The sequence below is a fragment of the Oncorhynchus clarkii genome, chromosome 28 (genome assembly GCF_045791955.1).
Source record: "Oncorhynchus clarkii lewisi isolate Uvic-CL-2024 chromosome 28, UVic_Ocla_1.0, whole genome shotgun sequence".
Taxonomy (NCBI): Eukaryota; Metazoa; Chordata; class Actinopteri; order Salmoniformes; family Salmonidae; genus Oncorhynchus; species Oncorhynchus clarkii.
In genome coordinates, this window is record NC_092174.1 from 25,454,174 (window position 1) to 25,473,600 (window position 19,427).

Sequence of the window (19,427 nt, forward strand, 5' to 3'; positions counted from 1 at the left end):
TGCTCCCACTGATGGTCCTCACCTCTCTTCTCCACAGTCATCTAAAGACTACATTGGCATGGCCCTGAGGAAGAATGTGCTGTTCTGTGTGTACAAGCTGAGCGGAGAAGAGTATGAGATCAAGACGGACTACATCACTAGGTCTCCCTCTGAGCCGGCATTCTTTGACAAGGTGGACCTGCACAGGTAAAACCATACCTTCGTCCATCTCAAGTCTTAGGAATTGGAAATGTTATTTGAGTGAGTAACCCTGATCTAACGTTGACCTTTTTTACAATCTCTTAGAATTTACCAAGACGCACAGGTGATCCTCACCAAACTGTTCACATCTAATGACCCGGACCCTCCTCAGACCAGCAGTAAGCAGGGAGAGCTGACCAGGAACCTTCTAAACCTGAACCATAGTGACATGGTCTTCTATGTCGGGGGCTATCCCTCCAACTTCACTGTAAGCAACCCAAAACATTGACTGGAAATGAACATTTCAGTTCCTAGGTGACAGTACTATTCCTGACTATTTAAACATTCTCAGTCTTATTATACCTGAATATGCTTTGCTTCTATAGCCTCCAGCCTCCCTCAACTACCCAAACTATAAAGGATGCATCGAGCTGTCCACCTTCAACGACAGATTCATCAGTCTGTACAACTTTAAGAAGGCTGTCAAGATCAACCTGGAGACTCCATGCAAGAGGTTGGTTTAGAGCTACTGAAAGCCTAATGAGTTATTGACGGGAGATAATGCTTCTGGATCAGAGGACAACAAAGACCAAAGGTCCCATATTCAAAATGCCTCAGAGTCCTTGTTATACAGTCAATCTAACCTGTCAGTCACTTGACTGCTAAACGTCTGAAGGGGTTAGACTATTTACGCTGGATGTGTAACCTTTTCACAGTGTGACATGCTCCTATTCATTTCAACGAAACCTGGGCTTTAGCAGCACGGCTCCCTGAGAGGCTCACACTGCACAGCGTAAAATTAGGCCGCAGTTCTATTTTCGCGCCTGAGAACACTGCCAGCGCACATCCAGTGTAGCATCTAAAAACGTATAGTTTTCCTCATACCCCAGGTAGTTATGAGTGTTGACATCTTCTAACCTTAACCCTATTCTGATTGAATCCCCCTGTGCCCAGGTATATGCAGCCAGTGGTGTTTGACTACTTCGAGGGGACTGGCTATGCCAAGGTGTCCACCCAAGGTGTCATGGTGTCCACCCTCCTCCTGACCCAGACCATCTCCACTCGCTCAGAGAATGGGCTTCTCCTCTACATTGGAAATGAGGTAGGCTCCTTATTCTTTCTACTGGGAAACATTTGGTGTGGTAAAGTTGATGACACTTGAATAGCTGTTGAAATTCTGTACTGTTGTCAGTCTGTCCACTGGCTGTGTTTAACGTTGCTTGTTTTCTTCTTTTCGTAGTACAACTACTACAGTGTGACGTTCGAGAGAGGCTACGTTGTCATCCACAGTAACCTGCTCAGAGAACCAGCACGAAGCACCACCAAAGTCTTCCCAGTGGTAAAGGCAGTTAGATGCTAGATAGATGGATGGGTGGAATAATTTGTCTGTTTGATCCTTTTTGATGTTTGGTTAATTGTAGAATTTGCATTGTTTTTGCTTAAATGGTTCCCCCTGATTTTTCCTTCTCTTTAGGATGCAGATTCGGCAGAAGTGTTGATCATCATGGAGTCTAAAGGAAGCCAAGAGATGAAGATCCGTGTAGCAGGAAATGAGGTGGTCAAGGCTAATGTCCAGTACACCCCTGGTGACTATGCAGACTACTACATCGGTGGCCTACCACAAGCCCTGAGAGAAAGGTGAGTGCTTTTCATCCACTTACTAGGAACATTATTATTATGTTTGGCCCATGTTTGGTATTCCATTTTCCATGATCAAACTCTGCCCAGGTTACATGGATGTTGAGTAAGTTTTAAATCGTTATTGGTAGTACACTGTTTTCCTAAACCTACACCATACCAGAGGAGTCTAAATAAAATTGTGTTTCGTGTGTTCTCGCTCACAGACACAACATCACCTCCCAGCCACTGAAGGGCTGCATGAAGAACGTCAAGCTCAACAGCAAGTACCCCAACTTCCAGGAAAAAGTGGGCATCAGCCGGGGCTGTCCCAAGGACCTCCTGGTAAGTCTTCACCTTTCACTAAAGTTTTCAATCGTGGTCAACACAGTAAGTCAGTGTTTTCGGGTCAATTTGAATTGAAGGTAGCTAATTCAGTTTGAAAGTAATTTGTCTGTAATTTGTTGAGTTGATTTTAAACTTTAAAAAATGTTAAAACCTTTGAAATAAATATATTTTACTTTTAAGTTTATTGATAAGTCATTGAAAATAGACTGCCTTTTTTCAATTATTGAATTCTCACATAAAATCAATACCATGGAATTATATTTTTATTCATACCACTATGATATTTACTTACTGGAAACTATAACTTATACTGTCAAAAAGCCATTTCTGCGTGCCAGTACCATTTCTGTGTGCCAGTACCGTGTATTTTGATGCTGTAACTGACTCCAGTCCACTGTTAGTAACAGCTTTATAATGTCTCTGTGTTCCAGGCATCTCGTAAAGCAGAGTTCAACGTGGGCAGTTCTCTGTCAGCTGCTCTTAAAGGCTTCAGCCTGGCCAATGATATCACAGTCTCACTGGGATTCAAGAGCTCTGAGAAAGAGGGTCTTCTACTGCAGAACACCGAGTCGGTTAGTAGACTACAACACCCATTTTTCTCTGTCTCTCTCTGTCTCTCTCTGACTCCCTCCCTCCCTCCCTCCCTCCCTCCCTCCCTCCCTCCCTCCCTCCCTCCCTCCCTCCCTCCCTCCCTCCCTCCCTCCCTCCCTCCCTCTTCCTTCCTTCAACAGTTGCTTTAACAGTTTAGCTTTAGGATACAGCAAATGTAAGTGGACTGACTGTTTGAAATAATCGTTTTCCCCACCCGGTCTCCGACAGAGCATTGGTGCCATCGAACTTGCCTTGGTCGACGGCTACGTGGTTCTGACATTCAAAGACGAAGTTTGGAAATCTTTGAAATCAAGCAAGCAGTACCAGGATGGCAAATGTCATTACCTAACTGCCACCAGGAGAGTCTCTCCTCAAAGGTAGAACATCAAACAGTCAAGATAGATTGATAGAAGTCTATGAAAACCACATGTTCGGAAAAAAAGTGAAATGTTAAATTTATCCAGTTCCATGATGGATTGGTGAAGATTGAGACTTACTATATGATTGTTGTGACAGTACAGTACACACTCGCTATACCGATTGGTAACCACTGACACATATACTGTAAGTACCATATATGTGAATGCATGTCTCGTGTTGCCCTACAGTATTGAGCTCCGGATAGATGAGGATGATTTGGGAGGGCAGATAACCTCAGGTTCCTTCAGTTCAAACCCAGACTCTGTGTTCCTGGGGAAAGACACCTTCAAAGGCTGCATCTCCAACCTCTACCTGAGAAGGTAAGCTCCCATCACTGTGTATTATTACAATGTCTAACGGTAGTAACAACACAGCAGTAGTAATAGTTGTTATATACATGTAGTGATCATCATGGCTGTCATCGTAGTTTTATTTATTCAAGCTTTATTGAAGCAGGGAGTAATATTGAGACCCTTATGCAAATGAACTCTAAACTCTACAAAAAATACACATTGAATATGAAATGCAAGTAATTAATTACAAAATAACATAGCATAACGTAGAAGTTTATTTTTGCAGGAAGGTTTCATGGTAGTTTTAATGTTGACATTAAACATTCAATAGTTCACGTTTCATAGTGCACTGATGTCCTGATATTAGATACTATCCTGGTTGTATCACCTCCTGAAAGTTGCTGTGTGTGTTGTGTTGTGTTGCAGGCCTGACTCTCTGTACAGAGCAGAAGACCTGAGTCAGTTCAGCTCTACAGGAGATGTGCTGCTAGATATGTGTAGTGCTGACAGACCTCCACAACTGATGCTCGACCGAAACACCTCCAGGAAGGTGAGAACGAACAGTGAACTCAGCTAGCCCAATTTACAACGATTCACTTACAATAATGACCTACCTACAGTGCCTTGCGAAAGTATTCGGCCCCCTAGAACTTTGCGACCTTTTGCCACATTTCACGGCCAGGTCTTGGTAGATTTGCAGTGGTCTGATACTCCTTCCATTTCAATATTATCGCTTGCACAGTGCTCCTTGGGATGTTTAAAGCTTGGGAAATCTTTTTGTATCCAAATCCGGCTTTAAACTTCTTCACAAAAGTATCTCGGACCTGCCTGGTGTGTTTCTTTGTTCTTCATGATGCTCTCTGCGCTTTTAACGGACCTCTGAGACTATCACAGTGCAGGTGCATTTATACGGAGACTTGATTACACACAGGCGGATTGTATTTATCATCATTAGTCATTTAGGTCAACATTGGATCATTCAGAGATCCTCACTGAACTTCTGGAGAGAGTTTGCTGCACTGAAAGTATTTTCATTTTTATTTTTTTATTTTACCTTTATTTAACCAGGCAAGTCAGTTAAGAACAAATTCTTATTTTCAATGACGGCCTGGGAACAGTGGGTTAACTGCCTGTTCAGGGGCAGAACGACAGATTTGTACCTTGTCAGCTCGGGGGTTTGAACTCGCAACCTTCCGGTTACTAGTCCAACGCTCTAACCACTAGGCTACCCTGCCGCCCCAAGTAAAGGGGCTGAATAATTTTGCACGCCCAATTTTTCAGTTTTTGATTTGTTAAAAAAGTTTGAAATATCCAATAAATGTCGTTCCACTTCATGATTGTGTCCCACTTGTTGTTGATTCTTCACAAAAAAATACAGTTTTATATCTTTATGTTTGAAGCCTGAAATGTGGCAAAAGGTCGCAAAGTTCAAGGGGGCCGAATACTTTCGCAAGGCACTGTAACTGATGACTACCTTTATTACCAAATAACTTGTGAGACCGTCAAGAAAGCGTCATGTTTTTTTTGTATGTTTTGTGTTCGTCAAACCAATCACAATTGTATTTTTTTTCCCTTGTCCTAATGTTGGAACGAGACAATCCAAGTTTCCAATAACATTGTACTATGATTACCTACTGTAGCAACAAACCAGTCGTTGGTGTCAGTTATCACTTCAGCATCTATCCCATGCTTCACATGCATGTTGCGTTTATGTGCTGTTCACAGTGTTTTGTGCTGCTTTGTTTCCAGAGATGAAGAGAAGGACGACCTGCCAACTAATGAGGATGAATTGATATTGACATGAGAAATATGAGCATCTCACACAATGTTTGCACAAGCCCATTGCTATTGTACTGCATGGACATCCACATCATCATGACTACTATTATTAAATACAAACTAACTATTAAAAACAATTATTTAATGAGCATTGTTTCGCTTTTGATTTGTACACTGTTCTATCTTAAGCATGTTTCATGACAATAAACCAATTTTCTGAACAGTGATTAACAAGCATCTATTAACCCACTCATTCACTATCATCATCAGTCCATTTGGTAACAACCAGCCTGATGTTAGGTCATTGCCCTGCCCTCACTCATTTTCTGCTCTCCCTATTAACAATGACTAGGACCAATGAACTACTGAATGATCTATGGTCTATACAGAGATACTATCATAATAGGATATACTATCATAATAGTATTATACTATGGAATGACAGAGGGTGTATTATTGGAACATTGCACTAGGAATGAACAGTATTAGTTATGGTCTGTGAATACCTGGAATGTATACTGGAACATTACACAGAGTATTGAGTAAAGCAGTGCATCATTGTCATGCATAAGCAGTGTTAGAGTTTGTGTGTGCATCATAGTCATGCATCTCTTACTGTATGCCAGAGGAGGCTGGTGTGTCAATAATGTCTGCAATTGAGTGAATGAAATGGTATCAAACACCTGTCAATCAATGTCACTCTAAACACGTCAGCTCTGTTGATTAAAATGCATTAATAGACCAACTCTTCCCCAATGAAAACATGCAATGACTAACAGATTGGCACAACTGTATGCTAGGATTACAATTACCCCCATGAATAATATAATATCCATACAGTTTTGGTGGAGTATTTAAAATGGTGCCAAGCGTGAGTGTCCTATTTGGTTGTTTATAAGCTATTTCTTCATATGCATTTTTATTCATGCAAATACAGTACACGCAAGCAGGTCTTATAAAGATTATGTGTATACTAAGAGCATAGACATGGCACACACATGTTCAGAGGCAATTATGATGAGGTATCTTGCCAAAAGAATGTATGCCATATCAAAAGCTACACACACTGGCTCCTGCCCTCATTCCTTCCCTCCACACCATACCTAAACTGAAACAAAACAACAAAATGGCAGACTGGGAAGTATCATGTCATTTTTGTGGAGGAAACATGACTTGTGATACATCTCACACATCTTAGAAATGAGAAGATCGTGATCGTGATTCAGGTTTCAGTAAAGAGATGCAAGCCTATCAACAGATTACTATTCAAAGCAGCTTTCACCCCCAAATGGGAGACATCTTTAACAGTTTCTAACTCCCAGAGGCCTACAGTAGACAACAAGGAGGACTCGGGAATGAGAATGGGCTCATAACTGTTTTCTGTGGAACACTGAGTCTCCTTGTTCAGTTAGTTGACCTTGTTCAGTTGGTTGACGTTAAGGTTTCATTGAGCAGAGTGTCATATTCACCAAAGCTCTATATCCTCCTAAATCTGTCTTTGCATTTCAGAATCACATTTCCATTGACTAAGGCAAGTCCCACCCCAGTGCTTTGTTGGAGGTTAATCGCATACACATATTTAAGCAATTGTCTCTAATATTGAGTTCCCGTTTCTCTGTGCCTGTTTGTGTTCTGTATAGGATGGTGTTATTGAGGTGTCAGATGACAGTCTCTCTGTGTGTGCACACCCTGCCCTGGTTGAACATGCTTACCACATTGGGGGCACTGTGAGTAGCCTGAGCTATAGCCTCACTCCCCAGGAACTCCAGCCCAGGTGAGTGGACACGCTCACACATTCTCTCTCTCTCTCTCTCTCTCTCTCTCTCTCTCTCCTTACTTCCTTACCTACTTACTTACTTACTTCCTTCCTGACTCATGTGTCTTTCCTCCACCAGACCTAATTTCTCCCTGGACGTGAGGACCAAGTCTGCCAAAGGCCTGTTGTTCTATGCAGCCACCAGAGGGGGGAGCTCTCACGTGGCTCTCTACCTGTCCAAGGGCAGGATCAGACTGTCAGTAGACAAGAGCAAAAAGATCTTCAACAGGGAGAAGTACAATGATGGAAAGTGGCACTCGGTCAGTGGGTTACAATCTAAGACAATCTGCACTCAGTAATGTTGTTTCACGTCATATATTCACAAACAGTTGTTTGCAGTAGTTGTTCAGTAGTTTTTCAATGTTTCATGAGAGAAAACTTACCAAATCACTCCATGGCACTATAATCAGTCAGTGACAGGGATGTACATTTATTTGTCCTCTGTGGTGACCTCACCTCTGCAGGTAATATTCAGCCTAGAGAAGAAGAAGTTCCGGTTGGTAGTGGATGGTATCAGGGCTCAGGGTGGACAGCTAACCACCTCCATGGAATTGATCTCTCCTCTTTACATGGGAAGTGCTCCTGATTCCTTGAACAAAGAACTGAAGGTAGCCAACACACACACACACACACACACACACACACACACACACACACACACATGGACACCAGTGGAGGCTGGTGTGGGGAGTTATAGGAGGACAGGCTCATTGTAATGGCTGGAATGGTATAAAAGGAACCGAGTCAAACGGGGTTTCCATATGTTTGATACCATTCCATTGATTCCATTCCAGCCATTACAATGAGCCTGTCCTCCTACAGCTCCCCCCACCAGCCTCCACTGATGGACACACACAGGCACACACAGACACAAACACACATACAGTATACACTCACACCCCCAATATTGTATTGTATTTTCTCTTTACTTTCAGTGGAAGCGCCTCCCAAAGCAAAGTGTGATTGGCTGTGTGCGCAACTTCAAGATGAATGGCACTCCCATGCCAGAACCAACCACCAATCATGGTGCTGGTCCCTGCTTTGACGGACAGGCACAGAGTGGGGCCTACTTCTCAGGAAGAGGGGCATATGTCATTATCAGTGAGTAGAAAACAAAATATTGAGATTGGTAATATGGTGCAGGATAATCTCCATTAACCCAGACGTAAAATCTTGCATAATTTGGTCAACTGCGTGATTAACTTCTGTGTTCATACGTGTTAGAAATTTAGAGTTCTGGCAAGAAAGGAAGTCTCCACCCTCGCAAAAGTAAAATCTCAGCCAAAGCCCCCCCTCCGATCCGTGTGGGCACACGCGCCAAACACTCGAGGCGAAGAAGTTCAAGCTTTGCCTTCACCCAATTCTGATATGTTTAAATAACCAGTGATGAAAACCCCACAACCAGAACTACTGCAGCTCGTTATCTCACACATCCCATTCAGTCCCGTCAGATTCTTCAGTCTACATGCTGAGTCTGCCCACGGGAGATTAGGTGCATGATGAAGATGAGAATCATAACAACGATGAGGCTGATGATGATGTCTGTTCCAGATGATTCCTTTGTTGTGGGCTCCAGCTTTGAGGTGGTGTTTGACATCCGTCCCAGGAGTCTGACTGGTGTTCTGCTCCATGCGGGGGACTCCAGCAGGCCTCGCCGTGGGCCCAACACTGGACACCACCTCAGCCTCTACATGCACAGAGGCGAGGTGAGCCTGCCCTGCACTATGCTGTCTGGACTGGGCCAGTCACAGCCTTGAAATTGTTTCCTAGACACATGATTCCTTGGACTAGTTTGACCCCTCAAGTGCTAGATTTGACCTTTCAAGCTGACCTTTCAGACATCTCAATGGTTACATTTGACTTTCAAATCATTTAAAACGTGATTCTAGTTCAGGCTGATTTTAGGCTGAGTTTCCTTGCAGACACTGGTACCTGAGCAGCCATAAGTCTGTTGTGCAGTGTTGTGATGCACATGTGTTTCTCCAGGTGGTGGCACGGGTGAACAATGGAGCAGGTGAATTCAACGTGTCCGTCCAGCCCAAGCAGCCCTTGTGTGACGGAATGTTCCACAGAGTTGCAGGTACAACTTTAGTTATAACATTTTATAACGTGCCTCTATTCAACTAGCTAGCTACAAATTCATAGTAATAAGTATATTTAATATGTAATAAGTGACGCCCATGGGGAATGAGTGTGTTTGTGTGTGTTTCTCACTTCAGTGATCAAGAGGAACAATGTTGTGGAGATGCATGTGGACACCGAGGGTGACCACAAAATAGGACCGTCCTCCTCGTCCTCTACTCTAACCAAAGACCCTCTCTATGTAGGCGGCATTCCAGGTAGGTACACTGGAGGAGAGGACAATGGATTTACAACTACATTCAAACTCTTTCAGACCTGGAGTCCACTGAAATGAAGCCCCTCTTGTATTTTACACAAATAATAACCTTTACATCCTATAGGACGGTGAATGATAGATCAGAGATAGAATCAAAGATATAGTCACACTGAATTTAGACTCCATCACTATTTTGCCTCTTGAATACAGTACTGTATCTGACTCTTTCTTGTGCAGAGACGTCCATGCACCTGACCCTCCCTGTCACAGAGTCCTTCGAGGGCTGCATCCAGAACATGAAGATCAACGAGGACCCGGTTTCCTTTGAGAAGCTCTCTGGGGTGTTCGGTCCAGTCAACCTCAGAGAGTGTCCTGCTGAGTAGAGTCTAGTCCATGACCACATCCTGGGATGTTCACTGTCTACTGGCTGCCATGTGCAATCTAATCTAAAGACAGAGAATGTGTGTGTGTGTGTGTGTGTGTGTGTGTGTGTGTGTGTGTGTGTGTGTGTGTGTGTGTGTGCGCACGCACTCACATTTGTGTTGATAGGTATACGAGCGGCTCAGAGATTCATGTATGTTGCTCTGTATGAGGAAACTAAAGATAAAGAGAGATGAGCTAGTCTGTAGTGTTACACTATAGTATATTTATTTTGTGATAAATGTGTTCATTATCACCATCTTGTTATTGAATATATTCTAATATTCTAATGTTGTACCATCTGGGTTAGACATGTCTGTTTCACCCCATTAGGCTCTTCCGTTGTGCTTCCTGTCCTCCTCCCCCATAGTATATAAAAGCTTTCCTTAGATTTTAGAGTGGATGTGGTGTGTGTTTGGTCAGTATTGCATCATGGCCAGCAAATTTAAGCAACCCTGCACTTTAAAAAACAAATGCCATGTTGACCAGTTAACAAAGAAAATGTCAGTCACAACAATGGACTCGATTTAAATGACCATTCTGTATCTCTTGTGACATGTAACTCTGAACTGATCCATTTTTGTATGTAGGGCCTACTATAATTGCATTGGGATATTTCTTTATGTGAATGTTGTCTTTCAGAATAATTTTTAATCATCAATATGGATTCAGGAATAGTCAATTCTTGGTGAAAATTCTTGGGGTGGCAAGTAGCCTAGGGGTTAGAGCGTTGGACAAGTATCCAAAAGGTTGCAAGAATAAATCCCTGAGCTGACAAGGTAAAAATCTGTCTCTCTCTCTCATTGAAAATAAGAATTTGTCTAGTTAAATAAAGGTTCAAAAGCAAGACATTTTCCCTCAGTAGATTAGTCTCGAAAATGATATTCAACTGAATTGGGACCACTGAGAAATGTAAAAAAACTAAATATTTATTTTGGTTTTCTCACATACAAGTGGATATACCTCAGACTAAGCTATGTATATAATTGTGTATAATACTTGTTTACTATTTTCCATAATGAAACATTCAGTGCAAATGTATTCACTGTTGGCAGTTACACCAGCTACCATTTACTTTACACTTGGCCACCCTTTATTGTACATGTATGCATTCCTACCTTTTGACCACTGATATCATTCAACATTTGTGAGTGGGTTAATCATGTCTGTCCATCTGTCTGTCTTCATTGCCTATTTATGTCAATTCTGAATGCTTGTAATTCTTTTGAACTTGGTGTTTAAATTTTATGTGTAACCTTTTAATAAAATACAGCAGACAGCATGCCCATATCCAATATTAAAGTGTTTTGGATATTATTCTGTACATTATGCACATGAGTTGATATATAGAATATAGAGCATATTACCCTCTCCCTGATGTTTTACATATACCTGCTGGAGCCAGACAGTATTGGAAATGTTGGATAATTAGTGCTTCTCACATGTGCACACTTAACGCTCATTGGCTAGTCCCTGTCGACAAGAAAAATATGATCGCGCAGCGTTTCTATTTCGGCACGTACCCCGACCCAGAGAAAACGGACATACAAAAGGGTGAAGAAAACGATGTAACTCAACGGTATTGTTGTACCGCAAACACTTTTTGCTAGAATTAAAGTATTATTTATAAGAACATGAAATAGCCGTTGTTAGTTCGAAGTGGGTGGTGCTAGCAGGCTACTGTACAGCAGTTGCAACGAGACGAGGTGCAGTGCACACCTCCCCCACAAGTCTAGCCGCTGTCACTTCCATTCCACCGGTGTGTTTTGGTTCGATAGGCGGTGCGCGCTGACAATTTGTCAATCCGTTGTCGACACTAAATAGACGGGTTGTGATCGATGGCGAAACCAGAACCAGCCCAGCAACATGTGGAGGAGAAAGCGGAGCAGATTGACGACGCAGAGTTGGCATTTAAAGGAATAAACATGCTGCTCAACAACGGATTCAAGGAGAGCGACGATCTGTTCAGAAAATACAGGTCAGACGGTCCCGTTCCGTAAATAATGAGATGATAGACTATCACTGTAATTGGTTAATTAATTTAGGAAATATTGTAATTGAGGAGCTATCATATTTTGTTCCGTGATCTGTTTATTTTTTTCGATTGTGCAAGCCCACGTGAAACTGATTATTATAGGCTAATGTGTTGCAATGTAAGTTAACTCATGAGTTTCACGTTTCAATCACCTACTACAGCAACAGCTCTAACAAATTACATCTTGACATTGGGTTCCAAGTGGCCCATCCAAGTGTGCGAGATCACAATGGGGACTCATACTGCCCCTCATCAGTTGTCAGTGTGCATTGATGCTTAAACATGAGACAAAAATAAATCACATTTTAGTCATTTGGGCCAAATTTGTACCTTTTGGCTAGTATTGTGCCTACACACGTGGTATTCTGTGTGTGTGCCTGCACACGAGTCCAAGTACACACACACACACACACACACACACACTTTTATTGGTGTATCCTCAAGCGGACCAAATAAGGAGGGTGCCACTGAGGGAACCTACACATCTCATGACATACTGTAGCCATGACTCAGTGAAGTGTGAAAGTCGTCCATTACACAGCAGATAGCAGCAAAGCACCTTCCTCTAGTGTCAGTCTCTGTCACCCCTGCAAGCTCTCTCTCTCCCACAGAGCTCTGTCTGTTTGTAGACACCTCTCTCTCTCCCACAGAGCTCTGTCTGTTTGTAGACACCTCTCTCTCTCTCCCACAGAGCTCTGTCTGTTTGTAGACACCTCTCTCTCTCTCCCACAGAGCTCTGTCTGTTTGTAGACACCTCTCTCTCTCCCACAGAGCTCTGTCTGTTTGTAGACACCTCTCTCTCTCCCACAGAGCTCTGTCTGTTTGTAGACACCTCTCTCTCTCCCACAGAGCTGTCTGTTTGTAGACACCTCTCTCTCTCTCCCACAGAGCTCTGTCTGTTTGTAGACACCTCTCTCTCTCCCACAGAGCTCTGTCTGTTTGTAGACACCTCTCTCTCTCCCACAGAGCTCTGTCTGTTTGTAGACACCTCTCTCTCTCCCACAGAGCTCTGTCTGTTTGTAGACACCTCTCTCTCTCCCACAGAGCTCTGTCTGTTTGTAGACACCTCTCTCTCTCCCACAGAGCTCTGTCTGTTTGTAGACACCTCTCTCTCTCCCACAGAGCTCTGTCAATCTGTTGTTAAATACCTTATGTTGTTTCTCCCCACAGCTAGCTTCTTATACACCTCACTCTTGTCATGCTAGATCATTTAATTCAGTGTTTGTTTGTAGTTCTGTCTTATGAAATGTTTCCCTTTTCCCCTCAATGTAAAACTCTTGACTCCAAGGACATTTGCAATAGTTTATATCAGTATCACTTCACTATTCTGCTATTTTGAGAGGCTTGTTGTGATGAGCAAGCCAAACTGGGCTAGGCATATACAGTGAGCTACAAAAGTATTGGGACAGTTACACAATTTTGCTGTTTTGGCTCTGTACTCCAGCATTTTGGATTTGAAATTATACATTGATACACAAGTGCAGACTGTAAGTGTAGAAAAGGCCCATGGAGTTGGTGGAATAATCCTTTAATTCAGACCAGATGAGTCCACCTGGACCTACTGGAGAATTTGGATACTGAAGCCTTCCTCATGGCCCTACGGCGGTTTATCTCCCGACGGGGGGAAACCCTACGAGATCCTGGCTGACAGAGGTACGAACTTCCATGGCTTGGAGGAAGCCTTCCAAGCCATGGAACCCAGCCTCCAGGATCAGCTGATGGACCAACAAATCTCATTCAAATTTAACCCTCCAGGCGCTCCTCATTTTGGAGGAACATGGGAGCGAGAGATCAAATCTGTAAAGACGGCCTTACGAGTCGTCCTAGGGGACCAAACTGTCACTGAAACTGTCTTGAGGACCGTTCTGATAGAGGTGGAAGGGATTTTGAACTCCAAACCCTTGGGATATCTCACTGCAGACATCGCTGACCCCGATCCGGTTACACCGAATATGCTCTTGATGGGACGCCGAGATGCGTCACTTCCTCAAGCCATGTATGCTGATACCAACCTCGAAGGCAGACGCCGGTGGCGACACAGCCAAATCTTAGCTGACCATTTTTGGGCCCGATTCATTTGGGATTACCTACCAAGTCTACAGCACAGAGGGAAATGGCGGAGAGAAATGACCAGCCTGGAAACTGGCCAAGTAGTAATGTTGGTGGACCCTCAGCTGCCTTGAGCCTCCTGGCCGGTGGGCCGTATAACTAAGACCATGCCTGGGACCGATGGTCGTGTTAGATCAGTGGAGATCCAGGTGAAGAACCGGACATATATCCGGCCAGTTGCCCGACTAATTCCTCTCCCTGAGATGACAGAGGACGGGGAGCAATGAGCCTTTTTTGAGGAGTGTGGAATTTAACAAATTTCCGGGGTGGCTGTAGAAAAGGCCCATGGAGTTGGTGGAATAATCCTTTAATTCATTGCCATTTACTCAGCTGGGCCAGGGGCGCTTTAATTAGGTCAGGTGGAAATGTCAGACAGATCTCAACTCCATAAAAGGAGGAAATTGCCATCGCCTGATCTCGCTGCTTTCTCTTCCTTAACTCCATCTGATCCAGAAGTTCTGTGCGTCCATGAATCCACGTAAGTCCACCGACTATGTTACCTTTCATCTGAATTATCTGTGGCGATCGGGAGAGTGGGCCATTCAGTTATTGTTAATAGATATTACCGCGGAGCGCGGCTTGGAGCGCAGCTTCAAACATATTGTGTAATGTGAATTGTCAATGATCACGGCCCTACGGATCCTCATAGGCCAATTATGCAATCGATATGGTTAATGTGTATTGAAATGAATTATATGTACACATGCAGACAATTGAAAGAGTGAAATGAGAAACGTCATTGTTTGCTAACTGATTGACTTTGATCATGGGGATTATAGATTGTATCACCATTCACTGTTTGTATTCTTTCATAATTTATGATAAATAGTTACGAGCCTAAATGACTCGTGGATTATTACTATTGACTTCTTAATGAACTGGACTGTTGAATTCCCTAAATTATTTTAATAATGAATGATATGATTTGATCTTTGATTATGAATTTGATTGGATACATGTTATTTGTTTCCTTTGTGATGCAGCACAGACTACTCAGTAAATATGCCACTTTATGGTTAAAGGAATTCCTGCCTCAGTCTCATCCATTCCTCTGTCACCTGACACTTGACCACCTGTTCACCTTCACTGTCAGTCATCCTACCTTTCCAGCTACCCACACAGATTCCACTAATCTTTTAGTAAGCTTTAATTTTTGGGGTATTTTCATCCAGATCGGTAAACCATTTTGGAAATTACAGCACTTTTTGTACGTAGAGCACCCATTTTAGGTGACCAAAAGTATTGGGACAAATACACTTATGTGTATTAAAGTAGTCAGAGGTTTTTAGTATTTGCTCCCAAATTCCTAGCATGCAATGATTACATCAATCTTGTGACGCTGGATGTGTTTGCTGTTTGTTTTGGTTGTGTTTCAGATTGTTTTGGAGTAACTTATTGTAAATAAAAGAATATGTTTCTATATACTTCTACATGAATGTGGATGCTACCATGATTCCAGATAGTCCTGAATGAATCGTGAATCATGAGTATGGTTGCAAAGGATCAGAAACTTAGTGGTAAATACCTGGACATTTTCCATGGGAAGTTACGCCCTGCAATTTGGGGAATTTTGCTTAAATTCATTAAAAAGTTCAGCTTACAACAGTTGTGGGATACACAAGGCAATTTTAGTGCACTCTTCCATCACATGTACAGCTGATTCTCAAGATCTTGCACACTAATGAGATGCTATTGAGCCCACACGACTAAACTGTCTGAGCATGCTCTCTGGTAAGTTTTGAATACAATACTGGGTGGGGTGAATATATTTTACATGACAAACTATTTTTTGTTAACTAGTAAATAGTAGCCTACAGCAAAGTGTTTAAATTAGTGATGCACCGATATGACATTTTTGTCGACGATATCCAATATTTTCCTTGCTAAAAAACCGACACCCATAACCGATATTTAAAATTTTACCGGCCTTTTAGGCATTCTAGTACAGTTAAATAGTTAACAAACACACACATGGACGCAGTGGTCTAAGGCACTGCAAGAGGCGTCACGACAGTCCATGGTTCGAATCCATGCTGTATCACATCCGGCCGTGATTGGGAATCCCATAGGGCTGCACACAATTGGCCCAGCGTCGTCCGGGGGAGGCCGTCATTGTAAATTAGAATTAGTTATTAACTCATTAACTGACTTGCCTAGTTAAATAAAGGTTACACACACACACCACACTGACCAAAAAGTAATTTTTTTGTTGGCATTTAAGTATGTCCCCATTACCAGTAAAACCATCATCAAAACCAATTTCTTTCACTTACTTGCTGTGCTGTTTTGTTGTTCAGTCGTTTCATTCTCAACCAGGATTTCTATGGGACACCTTTTGGGTCTTTGCGTGTCAAAAAAGGTACACGTTAAATAACACTTTGTTACACAGTGATTACACTATTACTCGTATTTCATATGTCACAACGATTCATCGATACGTATGCTATGATGCTGGTAAAGTTGTCTCGCGCAGGGAGCACGTGATGCCGCGGAGCGGAGCAGACATTGACAAACCGACCTCTTCAAAGCTATTCTATTATTACCTAAATAACAACATTGAAACAATATTCTAACATCGCTGATAAATTGTCAACCTTCCCAAAGAGCCATGGACCTCCGACCGAGAGACAAGAAGGACGACCAAAACGTTGTTGATTCCCAAGATAACGATAAAGCTACAGCTAGCAAGATTAGCATTAGCCCTCATAAGTCAGACGACTGTTGCTCTCGGCAGCCTCTTGCGAGCCTGACGACATGCTGGCTACTATCCTCTGGGAAATTCAAGGTCTTTCTATGAAAATGTATAAGAAATCGGCTGAACTCCATTCTTCCATTGACGACCTGAAATCCTCCATGAATGATCTTCTTTTGAGAACGACTGAGGAAGAGTTGCGCATTAGCACAGTTGAAGATACCATCACTCGACATGACCAGATTCTAGGTATAAGCAACTTCACCAAGCCGCTGGAAATCGAACGCGCCCACAGAACATCAGCGCCGAAACCCCGGCCAGATGAGCCCCCACGGGCCGTCCTGATCAGGTTCCTCCGTTTCCAAGACGGAGAGAAGATACTACAACTCGCAAGAGCCAAAGGGGACATCACCATTGATGGCAAGAGGCCTTTTCCCGGATATGAGCGCGGATCTCGCCAGACGTCGCAAGCAGTTCAGACATGCCGCCAAAGCACTGAAGGAGAATAACATCACCACCTCATCCACCCTGCGCGGATGAAAGTTCAGTACAAAGGCCGAAGCCATTGGGAGAAGTGCACACCGGGAGAAGTGCACACTTTTCTCAAAGAACTGCGCAACGTCTGAGCCAGGACAGTCTCTCTGGGGGATAAGATGCAGTTTGTTTGTTTTCTGATATCTTCCGGTCGCTATAATTAATTTGTAAATGTTCAACTAACTGCATCTTTCCGGAGTGAGTTCTATTACATTTACAGGAGAGTATATTTTGGTTTAGTCCATATCCACTGGGCGAAGCAAATAAGTGGGTTTATGCCCACTGCTTTCCCCCTCATTTATGTTAATCTTTTGAAAAGAGACTCAAGCAGCCCTTACCGTGGGCAGTAAATATTCAGCCATAAATAAATATCTATTCACAATGTTTGTTTTCAACTTAGAGAGCTCGCAGGTTTTAGTTTATGCCAAGGTTTAGCTAGTAATAGCAAGATGGAAAGCGAGCAGCAACGTATCTCTACAAGTGTATTCATGTTTGATTGTTGTTTTAGTCTGACAATCGGGGTGGGTGGGATTTAAAAAAATATATAAAATCTTCCTTTTTTCTATGTTTATTGTTTCCTTCCTAAAGAGACAGATGGGCCACTTCGGGCCACTTCTGTGTTCAAACCAAAGTTGAAACATTTCCTAACTATCTACATGTGATAGATTTCCATTCAGTTACATATTTGAAACCCAACCTATCGTTAATCCACTAAAATATGTGACATTCAACGTAAAAGATCTTAACTTCTTGACGCTACCCATCCCTTAAGCGGGATAATTGTCATCAGAAACCGCTGAATAACATAGCGCCACAGTCAAATAATATTACTAAAAATATTCATATTCATGAAATCACAAGTGCAATATTGCCTTTTGTTAATCCACCTGTCGTCTCAGATTTTGAAATTATGCTTTACAGCGAAAGCAATCCAAGTGTTTGTAAGTTTATCGATCGCATGACAACATTAAGTACACTTAGCATCAGGTAGCTTGGTCACAAATCAGAAAAGCAATCAAATTAATCGTTTACCTTTGATCTTCGGATGTTTTCACTCCAGAGACTCCCAGTTACACAACAAATGTTCCTTTTGTTCCATAAAGATGATTTTTAAAATCCAAAATACCTCCGTTTGTTTGGCGCGTTATGTTCAGAAATCCACAGGAAAGAGCGGTCACGACAATGCAGACAAATTCCAAATAATATCCGTAATGTCCACAGAAACATGTCAAATGTTTTTATAATCAATCCTCAGGTTGTTTTTAAAATATATAATAGATAATATATCAACCGCAAATGTCTTTCATAGTAGGAGAGGGAAAAACAATAGCTGTCCAAACTCTGTTGCGTGAGCAAAACTCATGTTATCTTTCTGGCTCATTTTTCAAAATAAAAGCCTGAAACTATGTCTGAAGACTGACACCCTGAGGAAGCGATAGGAAAAGGAATCTGGTTGATATCCCTTTTAAATGGAGCAATGGGAGGCTATGGAACATGGAGTTTTCAAAACAGAAGCCACTTCCTGGTTTGATTTTTCTCAGGGTTTTGCCTGCAATATCAGTTATGTTATATTCAGACAATATTTTGACAGTTTTGGAAACTTTAGAGTGTTTTCTATCCGACTGTCAATTATATGAATATTCTAGCATCTGGTCCTGAGAAATAGGCTGTTTTACTTTGGGAACGTTATTTTTCCAAACATAAAAATAGTGCCCCCTAGCTTCAAGAGGTTATTAACAGCCTGATTAAAAGGAAAAGAGTCTATACATACCTTAAGAAATTAAAGGCTGACATTGTGTTTTTACAAGAAACACATCTTACAGCCAGTGAACACAAGAAATTGAAGAGGGAATGGGTAGGACAAGTTTTTGCATCCTCTTTTAACTCCAAAGCAAGAGGAACTGCAATTGTAATAAGTAGACACATCCCCTTCTGTGTCAACACCATCTCAGATCCCTCTGGCAGGTTTGTTTTGGTGCAGGGGCATATGTTTTCAGAGTCTTGGATCCTATTGAATATTTATGCTCCTAACTTCGATGACCATATGTTTATTCAGAATGTCTTCCTTCAGGTCGTTCAAGTACCACCAGGATGGCTACTGGTTGGAGGAGATTTTTATATTTGTTTAGATACAGTTCTTGATAGGTCCTCTGATAAACCCTCACTTCTTACTAAAGCCGGCAAGCTCACCATGTCATTCATGAAAGATCTCAATTTACTAGACATCTGGAGACAGTTGCACCCACAGGATAGGG

At 42.4% G+C, this 19,427-nt stretch overlaps 2 protein-coding genes across 3 annotated transcripts in view; both read left to right on the top strand.

Annotated features, from left to right (window-relative positions):
* Window positions 1-11,099, top strand: part of LOC139387454 (laminin subunit alpha-3-like) — a 121,899-nt gene extending 110,800 nt beyond the window's left edge. For both annotated transcript variants that reach the window (XM_071133637.1, XM_071133638.1), the window contains 19 exons: window positions 38-186; window positions 286-448; window positions 567-694; window positions 1,135-1,282; window positions 1,421-1,519; window positions 1,655-1,818; window positions 2,025-2,142; window positions 2,577-2,717; window positions 2,965-3,113; window positions 3,345-3,476; window positions 3,876-3,999; window positions 6,869-7,002; window positions 7,124-7,304; window positions 7,509-7,652; window positions 7,980-8,145; window positions 8,596-8,750; window positions 9,031-9,124; window positions 9,264-9,383; window positions 9,620-11,099. In XM_071133637.1, coding sequence (XP_070989738.1) covers window positions 38-186; window positions 286-448; window positions 567-694; window positions 1,135-1,282; window positions 1,421-1,519; window positions 1,655-1,818; window positions 2,025-2,142; window positions 2,577-2,717; window positions 2,965-3,113; window positions 3,345-3,476; window positions 3,876-3,999; window positions 6,869-7,002; window positions 7,124-7,304; window positions 7,509-7,652; window positions 7,980-8,145; window positions 8,596-8,750; window positions 9,031-9,124; window positions 9,264-9,383; window positions 9,620-9,765 — 2,655 coding nt within the window. In that variant the 3' untranslated portion in view covers window positions 9,766-11,099. The remainder of the gene's footprint in view (window positions 1-37; window positions 187-285; window positions 449-566; window positions 695-1,134; window positions 1,283-1,420; window positions 1,520-1,654; window positions 1,819-2,024; window positions 2,143-2,576; window positions 2,718-2,964; window positions 3,114-3,344; window positions 3,477-3,875; window positions 4,000-6,868; window positions 7,003-7,123; window positions 7,305-7,508; window positions 7,653-7,979; window positions 8,146-8,595; window positions 8,751-9,030; window positions 9,125-9,263; window positions 9,384-9,619) is intronic.
* A 293-nt stretch (window positions 11,100-11,392) lies between these two features.
* The window catches only part of LOC139386962 (tetratricopeptide repeat protein 39C-like), a 29,541-nt gene continuing 21,506 nt past the window's right edge, over window positions 11,393-19,427 (top strand). The window contains exon 1 of the mRNA XM_071132874.1: window positions 11,393-11,780. Within this exon, the coding sequence (XP_070988975.1) occupies window positions 11,641-11,780 (140 nt within the window). The 5' untranslated portion in view covers window positions 11,393-11,640. The remainder of the gene's footprint in view (window positions 11,781-19,427) is intronic.